The 22,752-nt window shown below is 43.5% G+C and overlaps 1 protein-coding gene across 1 annotated transcript in view; it reads left to right on the top strand.

Moving 5' to 3' along the window:
* Positions 1 to 10,102: 10,102 nt before the first annotated feature.
* ENTREP1 (endosomal transmembrane epsin interactor 1) overlaps positions 10,103 to 22,752 on the top strand; it is a gene marked incomplete at both ends in the record, with an annotated part of 59,925 nt that continues 47,275 nt past the window's right edge. Inside the window, 2 exons of the mRNA XM_082843120.1 lie at positions 10,103 to 10,519; positions 20,561 to 20,617. Of these exons, the coding sequence (XP_082699246.1) occupies positions 10,103 to 10,519; positions 20,561 to 20,617 (474 nt within the window). The remainder of the gene's footprint in view (positions 10,520 to 20,560; positions 20,618 to 22,752) is intronic.

Below are 22,752 nucleotides of genomic sequence, written 5' to 3'. Positions count from 1 at the left end.
TGACTATCACCCATATCAAGGTGTAGAGCATTCCAGTGTCTCTGAAGCTTCCTTTATTATGTATCTTCCCCCATTCCCCTCCACCCCCAATACACCACCCTCCCCTCTGGCAAAGATCACCATCTGACCTCTGTCAGCGTATATTAAGCTTGTCTGCTCTTAAACTTCATGTGGAAGGACTCATACAGGATGCACCTTTTTTTTTTTTTTTTTTAATGGGCCTCGGCGTGTGGCTTGCAGGATCCTAGTTCCCCAACCAGGGATCGAACTTGAGCTCCCTGCAGTGAAAGTGTGGAGTCCCACACACTGGACCTCCAGGGAATTCCCAGGATGCACTTTTTTTGTGCCTGTCTTCTTTCCCTCAGCATCGTGTCTTTGAGATTCGTCCATGTTAGTGAGAGTAGCAGTAGCTATTTTTTTCATTGCAGTGTAGTGTTCCATTAGGTGAATATAGCATTTTGTTTCTGCAGTGTCCTGTTAATGGCCATTTGGATTGTTTCCAGTTTGGGGTTCTTATTGAAAAAACTGCCATGAACATGCTTGTGCACATCTTCTGTTTGGACAATAAGAACTCATTTCTCTTTTACTTAGTGTTTATACTTAGAAGTTAAATTGTCTGAGCTTTTTTTTAAAGTTCAGGTATTTCTCAGAAAATCATGTGACAGTAGCTATTTTTAGTATCTGTTAACCCTAGATCCTGGAGTCATTATGCTTTTAATGACTCTATTAATTATGAACATACCTGTGTACATTTGGAAAAATATCCATATGAAACATTATTTATTCCGTCTTCAGATAAGGCATGGTGTCCAAGTGGTTCTTGAGCTACAGGTGGGGAATCATGGCCTTAGAGAATGACTAAAGTGTCCTTCAGACATAATCCTCTATAATTCTAAAAGGCAGTGTTCCTAAAGGTACACATATATTTTAATTCTCAGTAGAGCTTTCTCCTCTTGAGCTGTATGCTGGTGCTTAGAAATGGGGCTCCAGGACTTCCCTGGTGGTGCAGTGGTTAAGAATCCGCCTGCCAATGCAGGGGACATGGGTTCGAGCCCTGGTCCGGGAAGATCCCACCTACCGCGGAGCAAATAAGCCCTTGCGCCACAACGACTGAGCCTGTGCTATAGAGCCTGGGAGCCACAAATACTGAAGCCCGCGCGCCTAGAGCCCGTGCTCAGCAACAAGAGAAGCCACCGCAATGAGAAGCCCACGCACTGCAAAGAAGAGTAGTGCCTGCTTACCTCAGCTAGAGAAATCCCGTGTGCAGCAATGAAGACCCAACACAGCCTAAAAGAAAAAGAAAAGAAATGGGGCTCCATGCTGAAATTGTGTGGCTGTTAGACTCACAACATTATTCTAGCATTGAGTGATGAATATATGCAGTATCAAGTATTTTCTTTTCCTTTCATCAGGGACCCACCATCCCCCAAATTAGAGTCTAGAGTGCCATGGAAGGGTCCAGCAAATACAGTATGCTAGTTTATTCTTGGGGATCAGCAGGGAGTAGGGGTCCCTAAGACATCCTCTGACCAGGGTGACGGCTCGTCAAGGGGTGATGTGAAGGTTTTGCTGCAGGAAGGACGGACGGCAAACCAAAATGACAACTAGATGGGTTGTGGCGAGGTTTGGTATGGCAGTATGGGAGCTACTTGTTCTGTCTGTCTAGCGCAGTCCCTCCTCTCTCCATTCCTAGCACAGACCCTACTTCCTAAACTAAAGTAGGAATGTGACCCAAGATGGCCCATTATGGTGCTCTATTTTCCTGGCCTCAGGGATTGCTCAAAGAATGGGCAGAGAAGCTGGGCTGCACCAATCATGATCCTTCTAAGGACTTTCCTCGCTAGAGAGATGGGAGGAGTCTTCTTTTCTTGGATGTAAACTGGAAAGATGAGATGCCAGAGTTCCTGTAGCCATGTCTGCTGTCATGGACACAAGCCTGGTAGAATGACAAGAGGTAGAGAGATGGTCCTGGCAGGTTGCATCCCTGTTTCTTGTCTCTGATGGCCACAATACACCCCCTTTCTTTTTTTTAAATAAATTTAATTAATTAATTAATTAATTAATTAATTGGCTGTGTTAGGTCTTTTTTGCTGCACGCAGGCTTTTTTTTTTCTAGTTGGGGCGAGCGGGGGCTACTCTTCGTTGTGCGCGGGCTACTCATTGTGGTGGCTTCTCTTGTTGTGGAGCACGGGCTCCAGGCACGCGGGCTTCAGTAGTTGTAGCACACGGGCTCAGTAGTTGTGGCTCATGGGCTCTAGAGTGCAGGCTCAGTAGTTGTGGCACACGGGCTTAGTTGCTCTGCGGCATGTGGGATCTTCCCGCACCAGGGCTCGAACCCATGTCCCCTGCATTGGCAGGCGGATTCTTAACCACTGTTCCACCAGGGAAGTCCTTACATCCCCTTTCTGGTCAAACTGGTATGGATTAGCCTGTTGAGCTTTGGTGGAAAGAATCTGAACAAATACACAGCCAACTCCTTCATAGCCAAACCTACTACTTAGTAGATGGTCTGGGTGGACTTAGTCTTGAGAGCTGGCAAGAAGGGCACACATGGCTGGCTCTTCCTTTGGTAATCACTGCCAGTGCTGAGCAGAAACCGAAGTCCTCCCGTGTTTCAAAAATGATCCTGTCTTGACGATGCCACAAATATACGAGCTACCTTTCTGGAGTGTCTCCCACGTGCAGAGTCTAGACAGGAATCTAGACAAGATGTCAGGCAATCACAATATGCTGTGGCGAAGACCATGCTGGGAAGTAGAGAGTGAAAGAAAGCACCAAGCAGGCTCACCTTACCTGGCCTCTGGGGGGCCTCGTGGGGGTGTCGAGGACAACTTTCCAGAGCACAGGAGCTCCAGTCTGTAACTGGGGGTGAGTAGGAGTGTCCTGGGAAAATGTTAGGTAGGTTGAGCACCAAGGAGGTAAGCATGCAACAGTATTTTTGGCAGAGGGAACAGCACATTTAAAAGCTCCAAAGTAAAAATGAGCCTGGGATAAGAGACTGATGTATGTCAAGATACCAATTTATAAAATCAGAGCAAGGTGTGCACGCGAGCATGTGAGAGGCTTTCAAATGCACAGAACTCACATCTGCTATCAAGGGCAGCCTGGTTCTCAAATCAGAAGAGGTGCGAGAGTGATTTAGTATCATACCATTTCATGGAGAGCAACTTTATTCTCGTGCTATGGACTGTTGAGACAAACAGTGACTACGAGCACAAGAGGCCCAAAGATGAATAGTTTTCCTTTCGTTTCTTCCTCTTCTTTTTTGGCTCAGTTCAGCTAAGGATCTACCTCATAGAGATGTGAGTATTCCAAATAACGCACACAAAGCCTGGTCATGGCAGACTGCCAAGACCAGTAGCTAGTGTTATGAGGAGGTTCAGAGAAAGCACAAGGTTGCTCCTTTTCCTGCATCTTAAGCTCCACGTTCCTCATTCTCAGTTCCTGTCCCAGGTACATCCTCTCACAGGATGACTGACAGCAGTTGTGCCCTCTCCATGCGGGGGAGACCCCACCTCTTTCTCCCTGGATGACCAAGTGGTCTTCAGTAGGTCAATGGCTAACGCATTTTAAATCCAGTGAATCTGTACATTTCCCATAGGTAGTCAGTCTTGAAAAACCCAATATGTGGGGACATCCACAGCTCCGTCTACATGGGCCATACCAAGCCCAGGCCAAATCCCTCTCGTCCTCTCTCCTCTGGTTTGATGGGCAGGAATGCCCATCCTCTGACTCTCTTTGGGGGCCCGAGGTTTTGTCTTCTGTGAATAGTTGCTAGAAAGAAGAAAACACGCACATACACACGCACACAGATGGAAGGGTATATTGGTCTCTGAGACATAGCTTTTGAGGGCATCTCCAACCCTTGGGGAACTTTTACTAAATAAATATGCTTGGGCCTCACCCCAACACACACCTCATAAATCAGTATCTCAGCAACTGGGGGCTTAGAAATTATATATATATAATTAATTATTTCTTTTTTGTTTTTATTGAAGTACAATTGACTCATAATATTATATTAGTTTCAAGTGTACAACATAGTGATTCAAAATTTTTTTTTTTTTTTTTTTTTTTTTGGCGGTACGTGGACCTCTCACTGTTGTGGCCTCTCCCGTCGCGGAGCACAGGCTCCAGATGCACAGGCTCAGTGGCCATGGCTCACGGGCCTAGCCACTCTGCGGCATGTGGGATCTTCCCGGACTGGGGCACGAACCCGTGTCCCCTGCATCGGCAGGCGGACTCTCAACCACTGCGCCACCAGGGAAGCCCAGTGATTCAATATTTTTATACATTACAAAATGATCACCATGATAAGTCTAGTTATCATCTGTCACCATACAAAGTTATCACAATATTATTGACTCTATTGCCTGTGCTGTACATTAGAGTCCCTGTGATTTATTTATTTTATAACTGGAAGTGTGTACCTCTTTCTTTTTTTGGCCACGCTGTGTGGCACGTGGGATCTTATTTCCTCGACTAGGGATCGAACCCATCCCCCTGGCATTGGGAACATGGAGTCTTAACCACTGGATCGCCAGGGAAATCCCAGGAATTATGTACCTCTTTATCTCCTCATCTATACAGAGGTGGTTCCAGGGGGGAAGGGGGGACGTGGGATGAGTGGAATAGGTGAGGGAGAAGTTGGATATATTTTTTAAGCTCCCCTGGTGAGTCTGACAATCACCCCAGACCAAGAGCCCCTTAGTGGAGGATACGAAGTCTGCTCACATCTGGCAAACACAGCCTACCTTGTTATCCTACAGCATTTTCCTAAACATCTTTGTTCCTAAAAGTTCTAGGCTTCACATTTGCATAACTAAAAGTCTTGTTCAAGAGATTTCTTTAAAACAAAGGGATGGTCTCCACTCAAAGATGAATTAATTACAGCTTTGACTTATACAGAAACTTGAACCTGCAGGAAGCTCTGGTATTACAAGGTTTCACACACACACCCCCACACAAATACACAAGTTCTCTCTCACACACACACTTATAAAACACATTTTATTACATATATTTGTGTAGCTTATCTCCCTTAGAAAGTTATAAGCCATAAATAATTTTTACGGCAGTTGACTTGAATTGTATTTTGTGAGATTTGTGTTATAAGAAGCTCTTGAGTATTTAATTTCAGCAATGTGAAAAGTATGGCTGCAGCCCTTCCCGTTTAACAAATAAGTCTGTCTTGGGGCCGGTGGCGTTAGAAATCCTTACAACCAGTCTGCACCATTATTTCAGAAAAATGGGGTGCCTGGTTTGCCCAGCTCTGCTCAGGGTTACTTTCTTTTCTTCCTTTCTGTCTCTCTCAATTAAAAAAAAAAAATTCCATAGCTCTTTCCTTGCGAAGTGAATTGTTATTATGGAAGTTGCCATTCCATTTCCTGGACACAATCCTTGTACAAAATTGTACCTCGTGGAAAAACAGGAGACCATGGAACTGGAGGCCTTAAAGTTTAGAATGAAGGACTTTTCATTTTGCCTGGGTATTTTGGGTCTGAAAGTTCACCATTCTGCACCCCAATTCACCTGCTTTTCTTGGTCTCCGCTCTCTTACTGGTGACCTGACAAATCATGGTGATGAGAATGGCTTGATTTCAAAATGCAGGCCTTGGGGATTCCATGTGATGACATGGTCCAGCCTCAGGCGGATGAAGCATCACAGATTTGCACTTGACAGATGAAGCAGTTGAGGCTAGAGAAGCTTGATGCTGCTAAAGATCACAGAGTGGAGGAGGGGCTAGGGCCCTGGATGTCTGGCTCCTAATACAGTCCCCTTTCCATTAGAACCCAGTGGTCTAAGCCCTTCCTGTGCATTAGAATCACCTGAGCAGCAGTGTCTGCCTGGGGACCAGCCAAACTCCTCCCTCCAACATGTTTACATCTCAGTTTGTCTTCAAGCCAAATCCTCTGTCTTTCCCTTCCAGCTAATTTGCTACTTCTTAGTCCCTTCCCATATAAAAATCCCCATGTAAAGATTCTCGAGTCTGGCTACTACCATCCATTAACATTTTTTAAAAATTTGTTAAAATGTAGGCTCCCCATCCTCTCCAGAGTGTCAGATTCCGTGCAGGAGGAGGAAGCCCATGAACCTGCATTTTGACCTGCTTCCGGAGTGGTTATTTAGTCCTTGCACCAAACTCTGCGAAGCTGCTCCAGAGTAGTCATCTTAAATGAGGACTTCTAGATTCCATTCTGCCTTACTCAGAGAAGCTCTTCTCCTCGTAAAATGCAAGCACTGGAGGCAGGTTGCCAGGGAACAAGTTTTGAGGAGTTTCTGCAACGGCTCTCACTCTAACGGGGAATAACCTCCTGTAATTAGCTGACACGTTGGGGCTTCTGAGAAATGGTGGGAAGAACTGAAGAGTTTGTGTTAAAGTGCCCAGCGTAACCTGAGTGAGAGAACCTGAATTCCTGGGAGGTAAAGTCTTTGAGTTCGGGGAGTGGAAAATGAGGTAGAGGGAAGGGAAGAGTTGATGGAAATTTCTCCTCCTCGGATTTGGCTTTGATATCGAGGAAAGCTGGCAGCTGGGTTCCACCCAACAATACACTACAATCGTTGTTTCCTTGAACTTTCACCTACATAATGAAATGCCTGGTCACATTTTCCATGTGTTCTTCTTTAATTATTTTTAATATTTTTTGGTAAGGGCTTTATCGAGTCATATAGATTCACATGTAATCTTTATTGAGATACAATTCACCCATTTAAAGTGTTCGATTCAATGGTTTTTAGTATCTGCACAAAGTTATGCAATCATCACCATAATAGATTTTCGATTTTTTTCACCTGAAAAAGTAAACTGAGCCTTTAGCTATAACCCTCCCCCAATTCAATCCTCTAACACACCCCCTCTGCCCCCATCCCTAAGCAACCATTAATCTACTTTCTTTCTCTATGGATTTTTCTGCTCTGGAGATTTCATATAAACGGAATCATACAATATATGGTCTTTTGTGACGATCTTCTTTCACTTAGCGTGATGTTTTCAAGGTTCATTCACGTCGTAGCATGGTCCACTACTTCACCCTTTTTTATTGCTGAAAATACTCGATTGCATGGCTATCCTGCATTTTGTTTATGCAGGATAAACAAATTCATCCATAATACCACATTTTGTTTATTCATTCATCCACATTTGGGTTGCTTCCACCTTTTGGGCTATTGCAAATAAAGCTAATTGTGTCCAAGCTTTTATGTGGATATATTTTCACTTCTCTTGGGTATACACCTAGGAGTGGAATTACTGGGTCAAATGATAATTCTATGTTTAACTTTTTGAGGAACTGCCAGACTGTTTTCCAAAATCCTCACTTAATTTTTTAAAGCCAACCTGAAATCAATGGCTCTGAATCATCATATAAGAATTTAGTTACATACAACTCAGCTCGATCACGTATAAATAAGGACTTATTGTAAGCAACTGCTTGGCAGATGCAAAGAGTCAAGCTTGGGTTATAGAAGTCAAAGCTCAAATACTCAAGAGTGCTATTTGGTATAATCTTAAAGGTTGGAGCAATTTTTTATGGATTTGTGTTTATGAAAAAGAATCTTCACAGCTATAAATGTGGCCAATAACAACAACATAAAATAAAATTACTGCACAACAACTCTTAATTAGAAGCTTTGAAAAACGTTTAGTGGCCTGAAAAAATAAGTAAAGCTATTGGATAAAACTATCTATGCATTTAAGTTACCCTCGGCTATCATCGTTTCTGTATAGGGAAATAGACAAAAAATTTAAGAATAAAGGACTTAGAAATACTTTAAAGTGTTTAAATATAAAATGCAGAGAACTGCACAAAATATAACTCCATAAATTTTCTCAAAATGAGTCTCACTCATGTAACTGTCGCCCACAGCAAGAAGCAGATGGTTATCAGCTCCCCTGGAGCCCTCCCTTTCCAGCCATTAACCATCCAATGGAAGAGGATATCTGACTTCTAGCACCAACTTACCCAGACCCAAAGAATACATTTTTTTTTTTTTTGCGGTACGCGGGCCTCTCACTGTTGTGGCCTCTCCCGTTGCGGAGCAACGGCCATAGCTCACGGGCCTAGCCGCTCCACAGCATGTGGGATATTCCCGGACCGGGGCACGAACCCGTGTCCCCTGCATCGGCAGGAGGACTCTCAACCACTGCGCCACCAGGGAAGCCCAATAATACATTTTTGACAGTATATTTCAGGTGTCAGGGACTGACCACAGGAATAGATTTGTTAAGCTGACAGAATTTCCCAAGACTCAATCAGACTTTTTTATATTTCACAATATAGTAGAATCTTAAAAATTAAATACCTTTAAGCTTGTGCATAAAATAAAATGTACAAACTAGCACACAAGAAGCTTTCAGTTTAACATCACCTGCCATTTAAGAATATGTACTGTAAAATGTTTTAAAGTGCATGAAACAACATACTTTAAATGTGTCTTTTAAAAGACAGGTCCATTTTTTTCTCCAGGATTTGAAGTTTATTTTCAAGAGGAGTTTGTAAAAGAAGTCCTTGGTACTATTAATCACAGGTGCTTTATTTATTTTTTAACATTTTTATTGCAGTACAATTGCTTTACAATGTTGTGTTGGTTTCTGCTGTATAACAAAGTGAATCAGCTATATGTATACATATATCCCCATATCCCTTCCCTCTTGCATCTCCCTCCCACCCTCCCTATCTCACCCCTCTAGGTGGTCACAAAGCACCTAAATGATCTCCCTGTCACAGGTGCTTTAATTATTCAAAAAGTGTACATGTAAACACACATGCACATTGGCAGTGCATCACACTGTGGGCTGAAGTAAGTAATGACCAAAATAAATATAGCCTTTGCAAGCAGAGCATAAAAACGGATACACATTTCCTTTGGTTTACTGGACAGGAGGATATAAAATACCCTCACCTTACTGATAAAATGAGAAGCCTAATACAAAGGCTGTCTTACTGCAAAGCGACACTGCTCTGGTTCTTAACCTGGGGGAAAAAAAAAAAACTATTATGATCATTTTATGTATACGAACACTTTCAACACATAAGAATTCTTCCGAGGGAAGGGTAGACTATTAGGTAAAATCATTTTACAAAGGCGAGTCAGTTTTTTAAGCTCTAAATATATCTTATAAATTACCAAAAACAGATTATGTTTTTATTAGGCTGTTTCTTTGGAAGTTTGGGATTCTACATTCTACCAGGTGATGCCTAATACAGCTCATGAGTCAAGATGAGTCGGCCACAGAGTGTAACCCTTGCCACGCGCTCCGGGCCGCCCCCGCTTCTTTCTTTCTGGAGGCGGGATACTTCCAAGGTAACCTTGGGCTCCTGCTCGCTCCTACTCTGGTGCAGGGAAAGCACTCCCCCCGCCACCGCCACGCCTCAACTTCCAGGCGGAGGGGCCGCAGCACAATGTCAGCGCCCGGAAGCCCCACGCGAACAGTGACTTGGCTCTGCGTTGTCCTTCCCCGAAGCCCTGAGCCTTAGACTTTTCCCATCAAGTCACCCACAGCTCCTCTTCCTGCCACCCTCCCTCCCCGGGGGAAAAAGTTTAAAGCCAGGCTCCCTTCGTATTAAAGGTTGCCAGAGTCGCTCTCTGGGCTGGACCTGAAGGGGCCGAGGGTCCACAGCGCTTCGGCGGCGCTCCTGTCCCGCCCCAGCTTGGCGGGTGGGGACAGTCTCAGACCGTCGGCTGCCTGTACCTCCGCGCCCAGACTGCCGTTCCCTCCTAGCCCGAGGGACCAATTTTAAATATTGGGGCAGGGCACCTTTCCTGGAGACCGGGGAGCGAGCGTGGGTTCGGCCGGACCCCAAAGGGTGGCGGCGCTGCGCGGCGTGAGCGAAGGGCGCGCGTGGGTGTGCCCGGGTGGGAGTGGGGCGCGCCCGGGCGGCCGGAGGCGGACCCGCCGGCTGGCAGGTGGGTGCGGCCGGCGGGAGTCGGGGCGGTGGCAGCGGCGGCGGCGGCAGCAGCAGCAGCAAGTGGTTGGGCCGTGCGCATTTCCTTCCCTCCCCCTGGGCCTCGGAGCCCGCCCTCTTGCCCAGTGCGCGGCGCCCGCGGCTCCGCTCCGCGTCCTCTTACCGCCGCCACCGGCCGCTCCTTCCCCGCCCGTCCATGTCCCTGCCCGTGGTGCTCCCGGGCTCCTGCTGCCCTGTGGCTGGGCTCTCGGGCGGGCCGCAGGCCGGGGGCCCGGGCGCCGCGGCGGCCGCCGCCCAGGAGCCGCCGCTGCCCCCGCTACGGCCGCGCTGGCCCCGGGCCGCGCTGCAGCCCCCGGCGCGGCCTCGCTGCGCGGCCACCGCCGCCGCCGCCGGGGTGCTGGCCCCGCCGCCCGCGCTCTCCTCCCGCCGGGCCGCCGCCGCCGCCGCCGCCGCGGCCCCGGGCTCGGCCCTGCTGCCCGCTCGCCCGCTGTTGTCGCTCGGTCTGCTGCAGCTGATCCTGGGCTGCTGTATGGTGGCACTCAGCTTCGGGGCGCTGTCGCTGAGCAGCTCCCCGCAGGTGAAGAACTCGTGCCCGTTCTGGGCTGGCTCTTCGGTGAGTGCCGCGCGTGCCCCGTTCACTTTGGCAGGGCCCACCCGGGGAGCAGGGGGGCTCAGGCCGTTCGCCTCCACTGCCCCGTGATTGATCGCCCCAGGGCTGCCCTTCGGGAGCACAGCCCCTCAGGCCAGTTGAAGTTTTTGGAGGCGTTGAGGCTGGGGAAAAATAAAGGGGTAAGAGAGAGAGGAATTCTGGGGTGAATTGGGTTGCACCTGGACAGTGTCTATTCCTTGTAGGCTAAAGGGTTTTGCTGTTCCTGTCAAACTAATAGAATAAACCCGATTTCCGGCTCTTTGGGAGATTGGAAGGATGGGGGTGGGTGACAAAAAAGCGGGAAGAAAATGAATAAACTTCTTTCAGCTATTGAGTATTTACTTCGCTGACAACGTCCGCACGGGGAGGGCAAGGATCTTGATCTGTTTTGTTCACTGATGTATCAACAGTGCCTGGCACATAGTAGGAGTATTTGTGGGATGGATGAAGTGACAGGTTGGCGCACGTCACTTGTTTTTATTCCGGACTAAGGCACAAGTAAATGTTAAGTGTCCGGTGTAGGCTAGCTCCACTGTATCTGGGGACGAGTTCAGGAGGTAATAACAGGGTGTGTGAACGCACCCACGTACTTGGTCATTAGAGGAGGGCCCTAAGCCCGCACTAGGTTCCTGGAGCCACGCAGACTGATGGGCAGAATTTAATTCTCCAGAACCCGAACCCATCGTGGATGAGCTTGCCGAAGTCCCAAGTAGCGGGAGATGTCTGCCCCGCTCCGGTACAGGCCCTACCGGCCCTGCCTCCTCGGACAGGAAGGCTGTTCTGGGGCAAAAGGCTGCTGCCCTCGAGCGTTTATGGAAACTGGTGGCTGCTCGTCCCTGCCTCCTAACGATTTCACAGCTTCCAAGGCATCCTGCGTCTTGAGGTTTGCTGAGGATTGAGAGACCTGGAAATAGGTTTTCGTGGAATGATTGTGGAAGATGAATATTTAAAGTAAACGGCCTTTCTCTAAACTAAATCTAAAAGCCTGGCAATGCCTATAGTTTTTACTAAGATCTGTAATGAATGTATATTTTGAATGGCTGAAAATTGTCCTCGCAGGTCCACACAAACCCAGATTCAAGACCAAATTTTAAGAATATAGGGAGAACTAATTGAACCCAAAGTAATTGTTTGAAAGAACTGTAAGAACATTAGGTACCTAGAGCCTGGCCTGGCATTTTATACTTAAACTGATGCCAGTTTGTTCTTTTTGAAATACTTTAATGCTGGATGATCTTACTGTGGTGGGTGGAATTCACAATCTGTGCATCGTGTAAAAGGAATCCCACCCTCCTGGCCCTACCCTTGGGCTCTCCCACTGGCCTCTGGGAGTCCTTTAAAACTTCAGAAAGAGGAGTATTCCCAACAGGGTAGGGATTAGATCCGTTATGCTGCATTTTATTTCTCTAAATACCATGGGGCAGAAGTGACTCTTGCATACATTTTTAGGGATTTGCTCTTTGTAAAATCATAATCTCTTGTCTTCTCAAAGATAGCTAGTTTAGGATTATTGAAAACTATTTTTTTCTCTCCTAAAATTAAACCCCTAAATCAGTGTACTATTGTGAATTATTTCAGAGGTAAATACACTTTAGATGTCAGTCAAGCCATAGTTAGATTTGATGAACTATTAAAAAAGAAAAAAAAAAAGAGGAATCAACCAGAAGATAAAGGCTGCTAGCTTGGGCCTGCTGGCTGGGCACATCCTTGTCTGTGGGACCCAGTAAACCAGAGCAGGGAAAGAATGAGTGATTTGGAGCTCCAGAGCAGGGAAAGAACGAGTGATTTGGAACTAAGTCTCTTCCACAGGGTCCTTTTCCCACACTGCGCCCCCAACTCTATACGCAAACTTGCAACTGTTTGTTATTCTTATTTGTTGTGGCCTGTTTCTGAGGTTGTCCTCAGAATTTGCAAAGTGACAACAGAACCAACAGATAGCACATGTCCAGAACAACTGAATAGGATTTGAGAGTGGCGTCAAGCCCCATGACTCTCCTGGTGTTGCAGGAAAAAAGTCTCAGCAGTAGCATACCTTTTGAGTTTATGTATGTGAGAGAGATGGTTTTTTTTAAACTCTGCTTTATGGAAAATTTTAAATTTATTCAAACACTGTACAATGAATCTTCATATACCCCTCACGCAGCTCAAACAGTTATTTTATCTCCTGTACCTCTTTCTGGCTCTGCTGCCGGCTCTATGTGTTCTTTTTTTTGGGCTGCACCGGGCAGCTTGTGGGATCTTAGTTCCCCGGGCTCTCGGCAGTGAAAGCGCAGAGTCCTAACCACTGCACCACCAGGGAATTCCCTCTATGTGTTCTGATAACTCCAGAAGGAGGGGTGTTCTAAGCAGGGTAGAAATTAGCTTCAGCGTGCCCTCTAGTCCATTTGTCAGATCCACTTCCCACGTTATTTTGAAACAAATCTCAGACATCACATCATTACACCTGTAAATATTTCAATACATGTATGTTTTTAAAAAGAAAATATAAGTGGACTAGAGAGACAGCAGTGAAGTGACCAGGAAGTCTTAAGAACCCCACTCTACCTTTAAAATTTTATTTTGAAAATTTTAAATCTCAACACATATAGAAAGAACCCCCATTGACCCGTCACCCAGCTTCAGTAGTTATCAACATTTACGTGGTCACTGTATACTCACACCCACTCCCCCTTGGTAACACCCACTGGATTATTTTAAGGCAAATCTCCAGTACTGTAGTTTCAGCATTAAATATTTCAGAATGTATTTCTAAGAGAAAGGGGCTTAATAGTTAACAGGAAGGGGCTTGATAGCACGTTGTAACTAATTTAAAGACAGCTAAACTAAAGTTTTTATGAGAAAAGCTTAAGAATTATGACTTGAGGACTGCAGAATTTTTTTTAAAATGACAGCTTTATTGAGGTATAATTCACATTCCATTTAAATTTACTTATATCACCCATTTAAAGTGTGCAGTTCAATGATTTTTATTAAATTCAGTTTTGCAACCATCTCCACAATCAATTTTGGAAAATTTTCATCACCCCCCAAGAGAAACCCTGTACCCATTAACAGTCATACCCCATTTCTTCCTTACTCCATTATCCCTAAGCAACCGCTGATCAATTTACTTTACGTCTCTATGGATTTGTTATTCTGGCCATTTCATATAAATGGGATCATACAACAGATGGTCCTTTGTGACTGGCTTCTTTCACTTGGCATAACATTTTCAAGGCACATCCATGTTGTGACATGTATCACTATTTCATTCCTGTTTATGGACAAATGAGATCCCATTGTGTTGCTATACCATGTTTTATTTATCGCTCAGAAGTTTGACTGGCATATGAAAGTAGGTAGTTGAGTGGCAGTGCCAGCTTAAGTCTAAGGTTACTTCAAACCCACGTAGGAACACAGTAGAAGGATATCCTCATATTTCAAGCTTTGAATGACCATTATATGCCTGAGTCTGCTGTATCAACTAAGTCAGCAAATCTTTTGGCTGCAGTAAAAATTTTGCTCATAAGGGACAAATATATTCATTTGAAAGGACTATTTTGTTAAACACACTATAGTTCAAGAATATTTTTCCATATATACCGCTGTAAGTGTTATTCTCACCTTGAGCCCGAGATTTGGAGTCTTCCTTCACTTGTCTGAACCTTGAAGGTGTATTTTATCTATTGTAATATGTGTTTGAGAATTAACAAGTCCTATAAAGACTCTTTTCCCATACTTTACATACTTACTTTCAACAACTTGAAGGGAGTGTTTTTAATGTGCTCATTGTTTTTGAGCACTCTGTGATCATTTATTTTCTTGCTGGTGTCCTTGGTTAATGACTCAATCTATTATTATTCCCAAAGTTCATGAAACTAAGCGAGTAGACACTTTAAAAACATGCTGAAGTTTGACCCAGGTGAGGGCAGAGGGAGGATCTCCATGTCCGTGTTCAGGCCACGCTATCCTGGCTCCCGATTTGGAGGCATAGTTAGCTAATAGTAGTTAGATTCCACTGGGAATACGGGAGACCAGCCTACCACACTGTTTTAGATTAATGGAAGAGTAGAGAGAGTTGCATTGGTTCGTGTCTCCCTCAAAAAACAAAATTCCTGACTCTGATGACGTATATGATCCTTGGGAGATATTTCAGGCAAGTGGTAGAGAATTAGTTATTGTTTTTTGTTTTTCTCTGGGGGCCCTAATAGCCTTTATCATCTACATACATTCATGTCTCTCTGTTGAAGTCACTGACCTGAACTCATGGTCCCCCCTCCCTTGAGTCTGTGATTCTTTGGCGAGATTCCAGTTCCTTATAAAGGGACAGACATTGGTGAACCTTAAGGTAAACCTATTAAAAAAAATTTACAATGACAGAATGTAAAAAAGAATGAATGGTCCAGAGTGGAAACTAACACAAAAATTCTAGTCTCTACCAGTTAAACAACAGTAAGTACATTTTTTTTCTATCATAATCATCAAATACTACTTTAATACTGAAGGAGTATTTTTAAGTATAACTTTTGAGATGAATTTAATTTTCTTTGGTCCTTTATTTTACACAACAGCAGAGTCACATGATAAGTTCTTTTTCTAATTGGAGTATAATTGCTTTACAATATTGTGTTAGTTTATACTGTACAGCAAAGTGAATCAGCTATACGTATACATATATCCCCTCCTTTTTGGACTTCCTTCCCATTTAGGCCCCCACAGAGCACTGAGTAGAGTTCCCTGTGCTATACAGTAGGTTCTCATTAGTTATCTATTTTATACATAGTAGTGTATATATGTCAATCCCAATCTCCCAATTCCTCCCACCCCACCCCCTTTCCCCCTTGGTATCCATATGTTTGTTCTTCTCTACGTCTGTGTCTCTATTTCTGCTTTGTAAATAAGATCGTCTGTACCCATTTCTTCAGATTCCACATATATGCGTTAATATATGATATTTGTCTTTCTCTGTCTGACTTACTTCACTCTGTATGACAGTCTCGAGGTCCATCCATGATGATAAGTTCTTGAGCAGGTCATTGAGCCTCTCAACCTCAGTTACTCATCTGTAAAATGGGTGGGATGATTCTTGCCTCAGAATTGATTTTGTGAGAGTGTAATTAGAGAACATTTAGGAAAATGCTTCGTTGCTGAGTCCTAGCCCCAGGCCTGGCACATACTAGAACTTCTATCAACGTTTTTTAAACATCAAGGCAATATTTAATTAAGATAAGGTGAACAGGCTAGTTTTTTTTGTTTGTTTGTTTGTTTTTTGGTGGGACATTGTGGTAACCAACAAGCATACATGAGAAATACCCAGTTGTCCACTTGTCAGATCTTTTACTGAGTTACCCTGGGCAGATAAAGAATGATACATGCACACATACATTTAAAAAATATATCCAGTGTAAAAGCTATAGGGCAAGATAGGTTATTAAGAAGTGGGACACCTATAACATGGCTCTTTTTAACTCTATGTTTAGATATGGCAACTTTTGACAAACAATTCAGAACATTTTTGCCCTAAGGTATGTTAATGGATTAACACAGAAGAATAAGGTAGTAGAATTACATGCTTTTGACTTTAATGATGTGATTTTTAAGCTGGAAAGTTAAGGCACATTCACCACATATGGTGGGTAACAGTGATTCTTGCCTGCAGTATCGTAGAATCCTTCTTTGCAATATCAGAAAAAAAGAAAGGCCTCTGCCTTTCCCCATAAGCTACAAAGAATGGGTCACAAGTGAGTGAAACCAAAATTGTAATAAATCTCATTATAGTGATATAGAGATAATTTGGTGTTAGAAAATAGGTTCTCGCCTGTTTATTCCGAGCAAGTTGCATCTTGCACTGGGTGGAAAGAATGCTGATGGAGTTGCTTTTTGCTGTTGATGTACTCTTTCAAGAAGCACGGGAGTGAAAAATATGTTTAGGCTTACATAGTCATCTTTGAGCAAGTTCATCTCCTGTTTTTGACCTTCATTTATTTATTCATCATCCATTCAGTTGTTCGTTGACTCTTGCCGTAACTAATTGAGTGTCTCTAGCAGCCTTTAGTGGTACTTGAGTGAATATTCAGAGATCCAAGCCCTCATGAGATTGCAGGTGAGTGTAGAACACAATTGAACAAGGAATAGCATTATGGGGTAATGGAAGGCCAGTGTTAAGGGATCTTGAGTCCCTTCTGATGGAGCTCCAGCTGCTGCTGCCATTGATGGAAGTGGAGACATTGAATACTCTGCCTCTTCCTCTTTCACTTCCCCATCCTCTCTCCCCAGTCATGAATTGCACACCCCTCCCCGAAATGTGAGCCTCCATTCCCTTCAGTCTTGAGCTCTTAAACGATTCATCCCCAGCTGCAGCACTTTCATTCCACATTCCAGAGGCTTCCTACTTCCTCTGCTTCCCCCTTCTCTATCTCACCACTCACGGGGTTCCCCAAGTGTGTTGGGCTTACTTAATCTTGAAGAATGGGAGGGCAGGGCTCAGGACTGAGGTGGATGTAACTACAACTCCCACCTACAACTAGAATGTAGTTTCTTGAAGCATCCTATAAAGAAGGGTGGTTTACAAAAATCCTGTAGAAATTTAACATTTGTGTGTGCTGAGTCTACAAAACAATTCAAATGGAAATGATATCTTTAAGTATTTTGTCTTCCAACCCATGAATGTGGTATATGTCTTGATTTATTTGGGTCTTTAATATTGATCAATAAGCTTTATATTTCTTCCTACTGAGGTCTTAAGTTTCTTTGTCACATATATTTTGAGATTGTTGATATTTCTTTTTTTTTAAATTTATCTCATTTTTTATTTATTTATTTTTGGCTGTGTTGGGTCTTCGTTGCTGTGCGCAGGCTTTCTCTAGTTGCAGCGAGCGGAGGCTACTCTTCTTTGCGGTGCGTGGGCTTCGCATTGAGGTGGCTTCTCTTGTTGCGGAGCACGGGCTCTAGGTGCATGGGCTTCAGTAGTTGTGGCACGCGGGCTCAGTAGTTGTGGCTCACGGGCTCTAGAGTGCAGGCTCAGTAGCTGTGGCACATGGGCTTAGCTGCTCCGCAGCATGTGGGATCTTCCCAGACCAGGGCTCGAACCCTTGTCTCCTGCTTTGGCAGGCGGATTCTTAACCACTGCACCATCAGGGAAGTTCCAACAATTATGTTTTAAATTTAGTTTGCTCATATATGCAAAGTCCTCTCTAAAGAGAAAGGGAGGGAGGGAGGGAGGAAGAAAACTATCTAGCTTAGGGGACTTCTCTGGCGGTCCAGTGATTAAGACTTCTCCTTCCAATGCAGGGGGTGCGGGTTCGATCCCTGGTCGGGAGCTAAGATCCCACATGCCTCGGGGCCCAAAAACCAAAACATAAAGCAGAAGCAATATGGTAACAAATTCAATAAAGACTTTAAAAATGTTCCACATCAAAAAAATCTTTAAAGAAAAAGACTCTGTGCTCCCAATGCAGAGGGCCCTGCTTTGATCCTTGCTCAGGGAACTAGATCCCGCATGCCACAACTAAAGATCCCGCATGCCACAACTAAAGATCCCGCATGCCGCAACTAAAGATTCCGCATGCCACAACTAAAGATAATGCATTCCAGAACTAAAGGTTCCGCATGCTGCAACTAAAGATCCCGCATGTGGCAACGAAGATCCTGCATGCCGCAACTGAGACCCGGCGCAGCCAAAGATAAATAAATAAATAAAAATAATAAATAAATAGAATTCTTGAGTTTAAAAAGAAAGAAAGAAAGCTTAGTTCTTTTGTCCTAGAGACCCTTCATTTGAAATGATAATTGTATATGTCATGATCTATTAAAAACATTTTATTTATTTATGTACTTATTATACACATGCCCCTTTCAACTTAGCAACGCTACTCCTGGGACTTTATTCAGCAGAAATAAAAAGCACTTGTTTGTAAGGATATATGGCCATGATGTTTACTGCAACATTGTTTGGGGGCAAAAAACTGGAAAAAGAGTGAATACCCATGAATATGGAAATGATTGAATACATTAGGTAGTGGTTGTACAAAGGAATATTATGTAACCATTAAATGGAAATGAATGAGAGCTAGTTCAGTAAACATGAAGTGATTTCCAGTGAAGTATTTGTTGAGAGAGAAAAAGAAGAGGAGGAAGAGTATCTTTTATGATTCTTTTTTTTTTTTTGTAAATATCATACCCCTGTGCATGTGTGTGTATAATTCAAAGCCAAGTAAGGAACCTGGACCCCAAGATGTCATGGATTCCAAGTTCCAATTTGTAAGTAGATGTCACCCATACCCTCTAGACAAGCCCCACCAAGTGTGTTTCCAGGAAGAAATCGTTTAGAGGAAGGAAATATCCTACTGAATTTAAGAAGATGAAAGGATATAGTGCCCAGTGAGCAGGCAGCTGATAGTATGTTTAAACATAGACGTGATACAAAGAAATTGTCTCCTGTCTGCCCATATATGCTTTTTTTGTGTGTGTGTGTTTTTTTTTTTTTTTTTTTTGCGGTACGCGGGCCTCTCACTGCTGTGGCCTCTCCCGTTGCGGAGCACAGTCTCCGGACGCGCAGGCTCAACAGCCATGGCTCACGGGCCCAGCCACTCTGCGGCATGTGGGATCCTCCCGGACCGGGGCACGAACCCATGTCCCCTGCATTGGCAGGAGGACTCTCAACCACTGCGCCACCAGGGAAGCCCCATATATGTTTTTTGGTCCTTGATATAAATGGGTAGACTTGTCCTCTACTGGTTTGTTGTGAAATGATTACCCTCAGTCAATAAATGGAGAAGAGAGAGTATCGCAGGTAGGCCTGTAAGCTTTGGGTTTCAAGTAGCACTGTAATCCTTACTGATTTGTAGTTAAATAAATAGTTATTGTGAAATGGTGCATTTGAGTGATTTTGGTGAAAAGTGCACTTGAAAGAAAATCCTCATAACTGCTTTCAGTAGATGCACTTTATTACGTACACAAAGGTCATCAGAGTGACCCTGGGCTGAATAATTAATTACTTTGCTTATCCTTTCCTAACTGCTTAGTGAACTGTGTTATTCAAAAGGCTGATGTTGTCTTCCAGATTATGTTTTGGCAAAATGCTGGTTCTTCTTTACTGAGGATTTTAGGTTATTGTTTATTGACGTGTCATTTTGCAACATGAGATATTTCTCACTGTAGTCCCTCCGCCTTTGAGGAATAAAGGTTCAGGAACATTTACTAATTGCCAATCATGTGACAAGCACTTTGCTAGGAGCTGGGGATTCAGAGAGACAGGACAGGCATTCACAGTCAGTGGGCAAGACAAAAATGCAATGAGTTTTTTTTGGGGAAAAAGTTATATGTAGAGGGCTTACAGGAGTGTGGGGTGTTAAGATTAATATGGCTTATCAGAGGTGATGACTGTGTGTTGGGGCTTTGCAGAATGCATAGGAGTTCTCAGGCAGCTAGGAGGGGAGTTGAGAAGAGAGGACTTGTGACAAAGAGAAGCACAAAGTCCTGGAATGTCTAGAGCCTGGCCAGTCTGAGGAAGGACAAGTATGCCTGGAAGGAGGGTGGGTCAGAAGTACATGGAAACCAGGCTTGAGAAGTAGGCAGGGGAAGATCCTGGAAGGCCTTGTTTACCATTTTGAGGAATTGACTTGTCCCGTGAAGGATGGGTACCTACCAAATGAAGGGAGGGTTGCAGCCAGACATTCTTTTTATGCGGCTGACTCTGGTGACAGATTAGGTGCTACTGGGGGCAGGAAACCTGGATAGGAAATACTGATTCCTTAACTCAGAGGATAGGCTAGTTTCTGTTTGTATGTTCTTAACTGACCTTAAGAAAAAACATACACAGTCAGTGAAAAAGTTTCCGGAACTTGGACAAGAAAAATAGTCTAAAACCATATACCAGGGCTCATGTAATCAACAGGAATATTAAATGTTTGAGTTAGAAGCCTTTGAAATTTCAGTATTTTAAAAAAATATATACTTCAGAGACTGGGGATTAGTTTATTGGAATTGGTCCCTTTTCTAGATTTATGATCCTGTTTATCCTTGTAGGTGATACTCTCTGGAATCATAGGATTAACAACTTGGAAACGGCCTATGATACTCCTGGTATGTACTGATCTTACAAATTTTTACCCTTTGTAAAATGTGCTGTTTATGAAGTCAGTTGAAATAAGTTGTTAAGGAAGTGCTAAACCTTCCTTGTTCATTAAAAAAAGAAGTTAACAGTGGACAATATTAGAAGCCAGATGGTCTCATGACAGTAAAGTAAGATGATAATTTTGCTGCTTTTCTGATTCACTTTAAGCTTCTTATATACCCAATTCTATACATGTGTTTCAAGTTCCAGGATTAGATCTATTGTAAAGATATAACAAAAGCAAAGCAAAACAAAACTAAATGGCTGGGACTTCCCTGGTGGTCCAGTGGTTAAGAATCTACCTTCCGGGACTTCCCTGGTGGCGCAGTGGTTAAGAATCCACCTGCCAGTGCAGTGGACACAGGTTTGAACCCTGGTCCGGGAATATCCCACATGCTGCGGAGCAACGAAGCCCATATGCCACTACTGAGTCTACTCTCTAGAGCCCGCAAGCCACAACTACTGAGCCCATGTGCTGCAACTACTGAAGCCCACATGCCTAGAGCCCGTGCTCTGCAACAAGAGAAGCCACCACAATGAGAAGCCTGCGCACTGCAACGAAGAGCAGCCCCTGCTCACTGCAACTAGAGAAAGCCCACACGCACCAATGAAGACCCAATGCAGCCAAAAATAAATAAATTAAAAGAAAAAAAAAAAAAGAATCCATCTTCCAATGTAGGGGACGTGGGTTCGATCCCTGGTCAGGGAACTAATATCCCACATGCTGTGGAGAAACAGCCCATGTGCTGTAACTACTGAGCCTGTACACTCTGGAGCCTGCGTGCCACAACTAGAGAGAAGCCTGTGCGGCTCAACGAAGAGCCCGCGTGCTGCAAGTAATAACCCAAAGCAGCCAAATTAATTAATTTAAAAAATAGTCTTAAAAAAAACCCCACTAAACGGCTTACTCTGGGCATTTTGAACATACACAAAAGTGAAGGGAATGATATAATGAACTCCCTGTACCAATCATCCAGTTTCAACAATTATCAATCCTTAGCCAATCTTGTTCAGTTAGACCCTTACCCATTCCCCACCCCTTCCACGTTCTTTTAAAGCAAATCTCAGCTTAAATCATAAATACATTGTTTTTATTGTTACAGTACTTTGGTTGGGCAATCTCAGAATTTCCTTGCTTAGACTTCCTATATTCTCTCTTTATCACACCTATATTATATGTTCATCGTACTAGAGACATATATTGTTGACTTTATCCTTTTTTTAGTTATTCAGGTAAAATTCACGTATAAAATTAACCATTTTAAAGTGTACAATTCGATGGCATTTAGTAAATTCCCATCCTTTATTTTTATTTATGTCCTTTTGATTCAGGGAATACTATAAAAAAATAGACAAATGCCAATGGAGAGGCCAACTTACAAGGATGAGGTAGAGGATCTAGGAAATTCAATTTGAAGTATGCTTAAAAAAATTTATTTTTCTGTATAGCATCTCTTATGTTTCTCCCATCCATTTTGAAATAGGGTTAAATAATTTTCTGAATTCATTCCGTTTATATACATAACGCAGCCAGGCTGTCCTTCAGACCACTGTTTGCTCAGTGATGGGTAACAAATACAAAACTAGTTAAATTCTTAAATACAAGGAGATGAAGCACATTTCAGGATACAGTGAGAATAATGGAGCCCAATACTGTGTTGACGATCTTGAAAAACTGAACTGAAGAGTTTTCAGACCCACAAGACAATGCAGGCAACATTTTACAGGTCCATCAATTATTGCATTTGGTGAAACTTTGTTAATATTTCCAGAAGGAGTAAATGATTGATACAGCATTTTAATATATTAGACATCAGGATAGGAGAAAATGAGGCTTTGGATGAGTCTTATGGCATGTGTTATGAGTGCTCGGGGTTTGTTTTACAACTCTCTAGGTTTACAGTCACTGCAGAAAAATTTTTGATGGTGTTCAATGTTTATACTAATATTTGGTTATAGGCATCATCTTTGCACTGTCCTTTTCCATTGGGTCAATATTGAAATGCTCAGTAATACGAACCTCAGGTATTTAAAATCAGAAAACTATCTAATCTAATGCTATTTGTACTTTTAAAATTCCAAATGGTGAAGAGAATATGAGTGC

Source organism: Leucopleurus acutus (assembly GCF_964270905.1).
Source record: "Leucopleurus acutus genome assembly, chromosome: 7".
Classification (NCBI taxonomy): domain Eukaryota; kingdom Metazoa; phylum Chordata; class Mammalia; order Artiodactyla; family Delphinidae; genus Leucopleurus; species Leucopleurus acutus.
The sequence above is the reverse complement of the archived record's forward strand: the minus strand, read 5'-3'. Positions and strand labels throughout refer to the sequence as shown.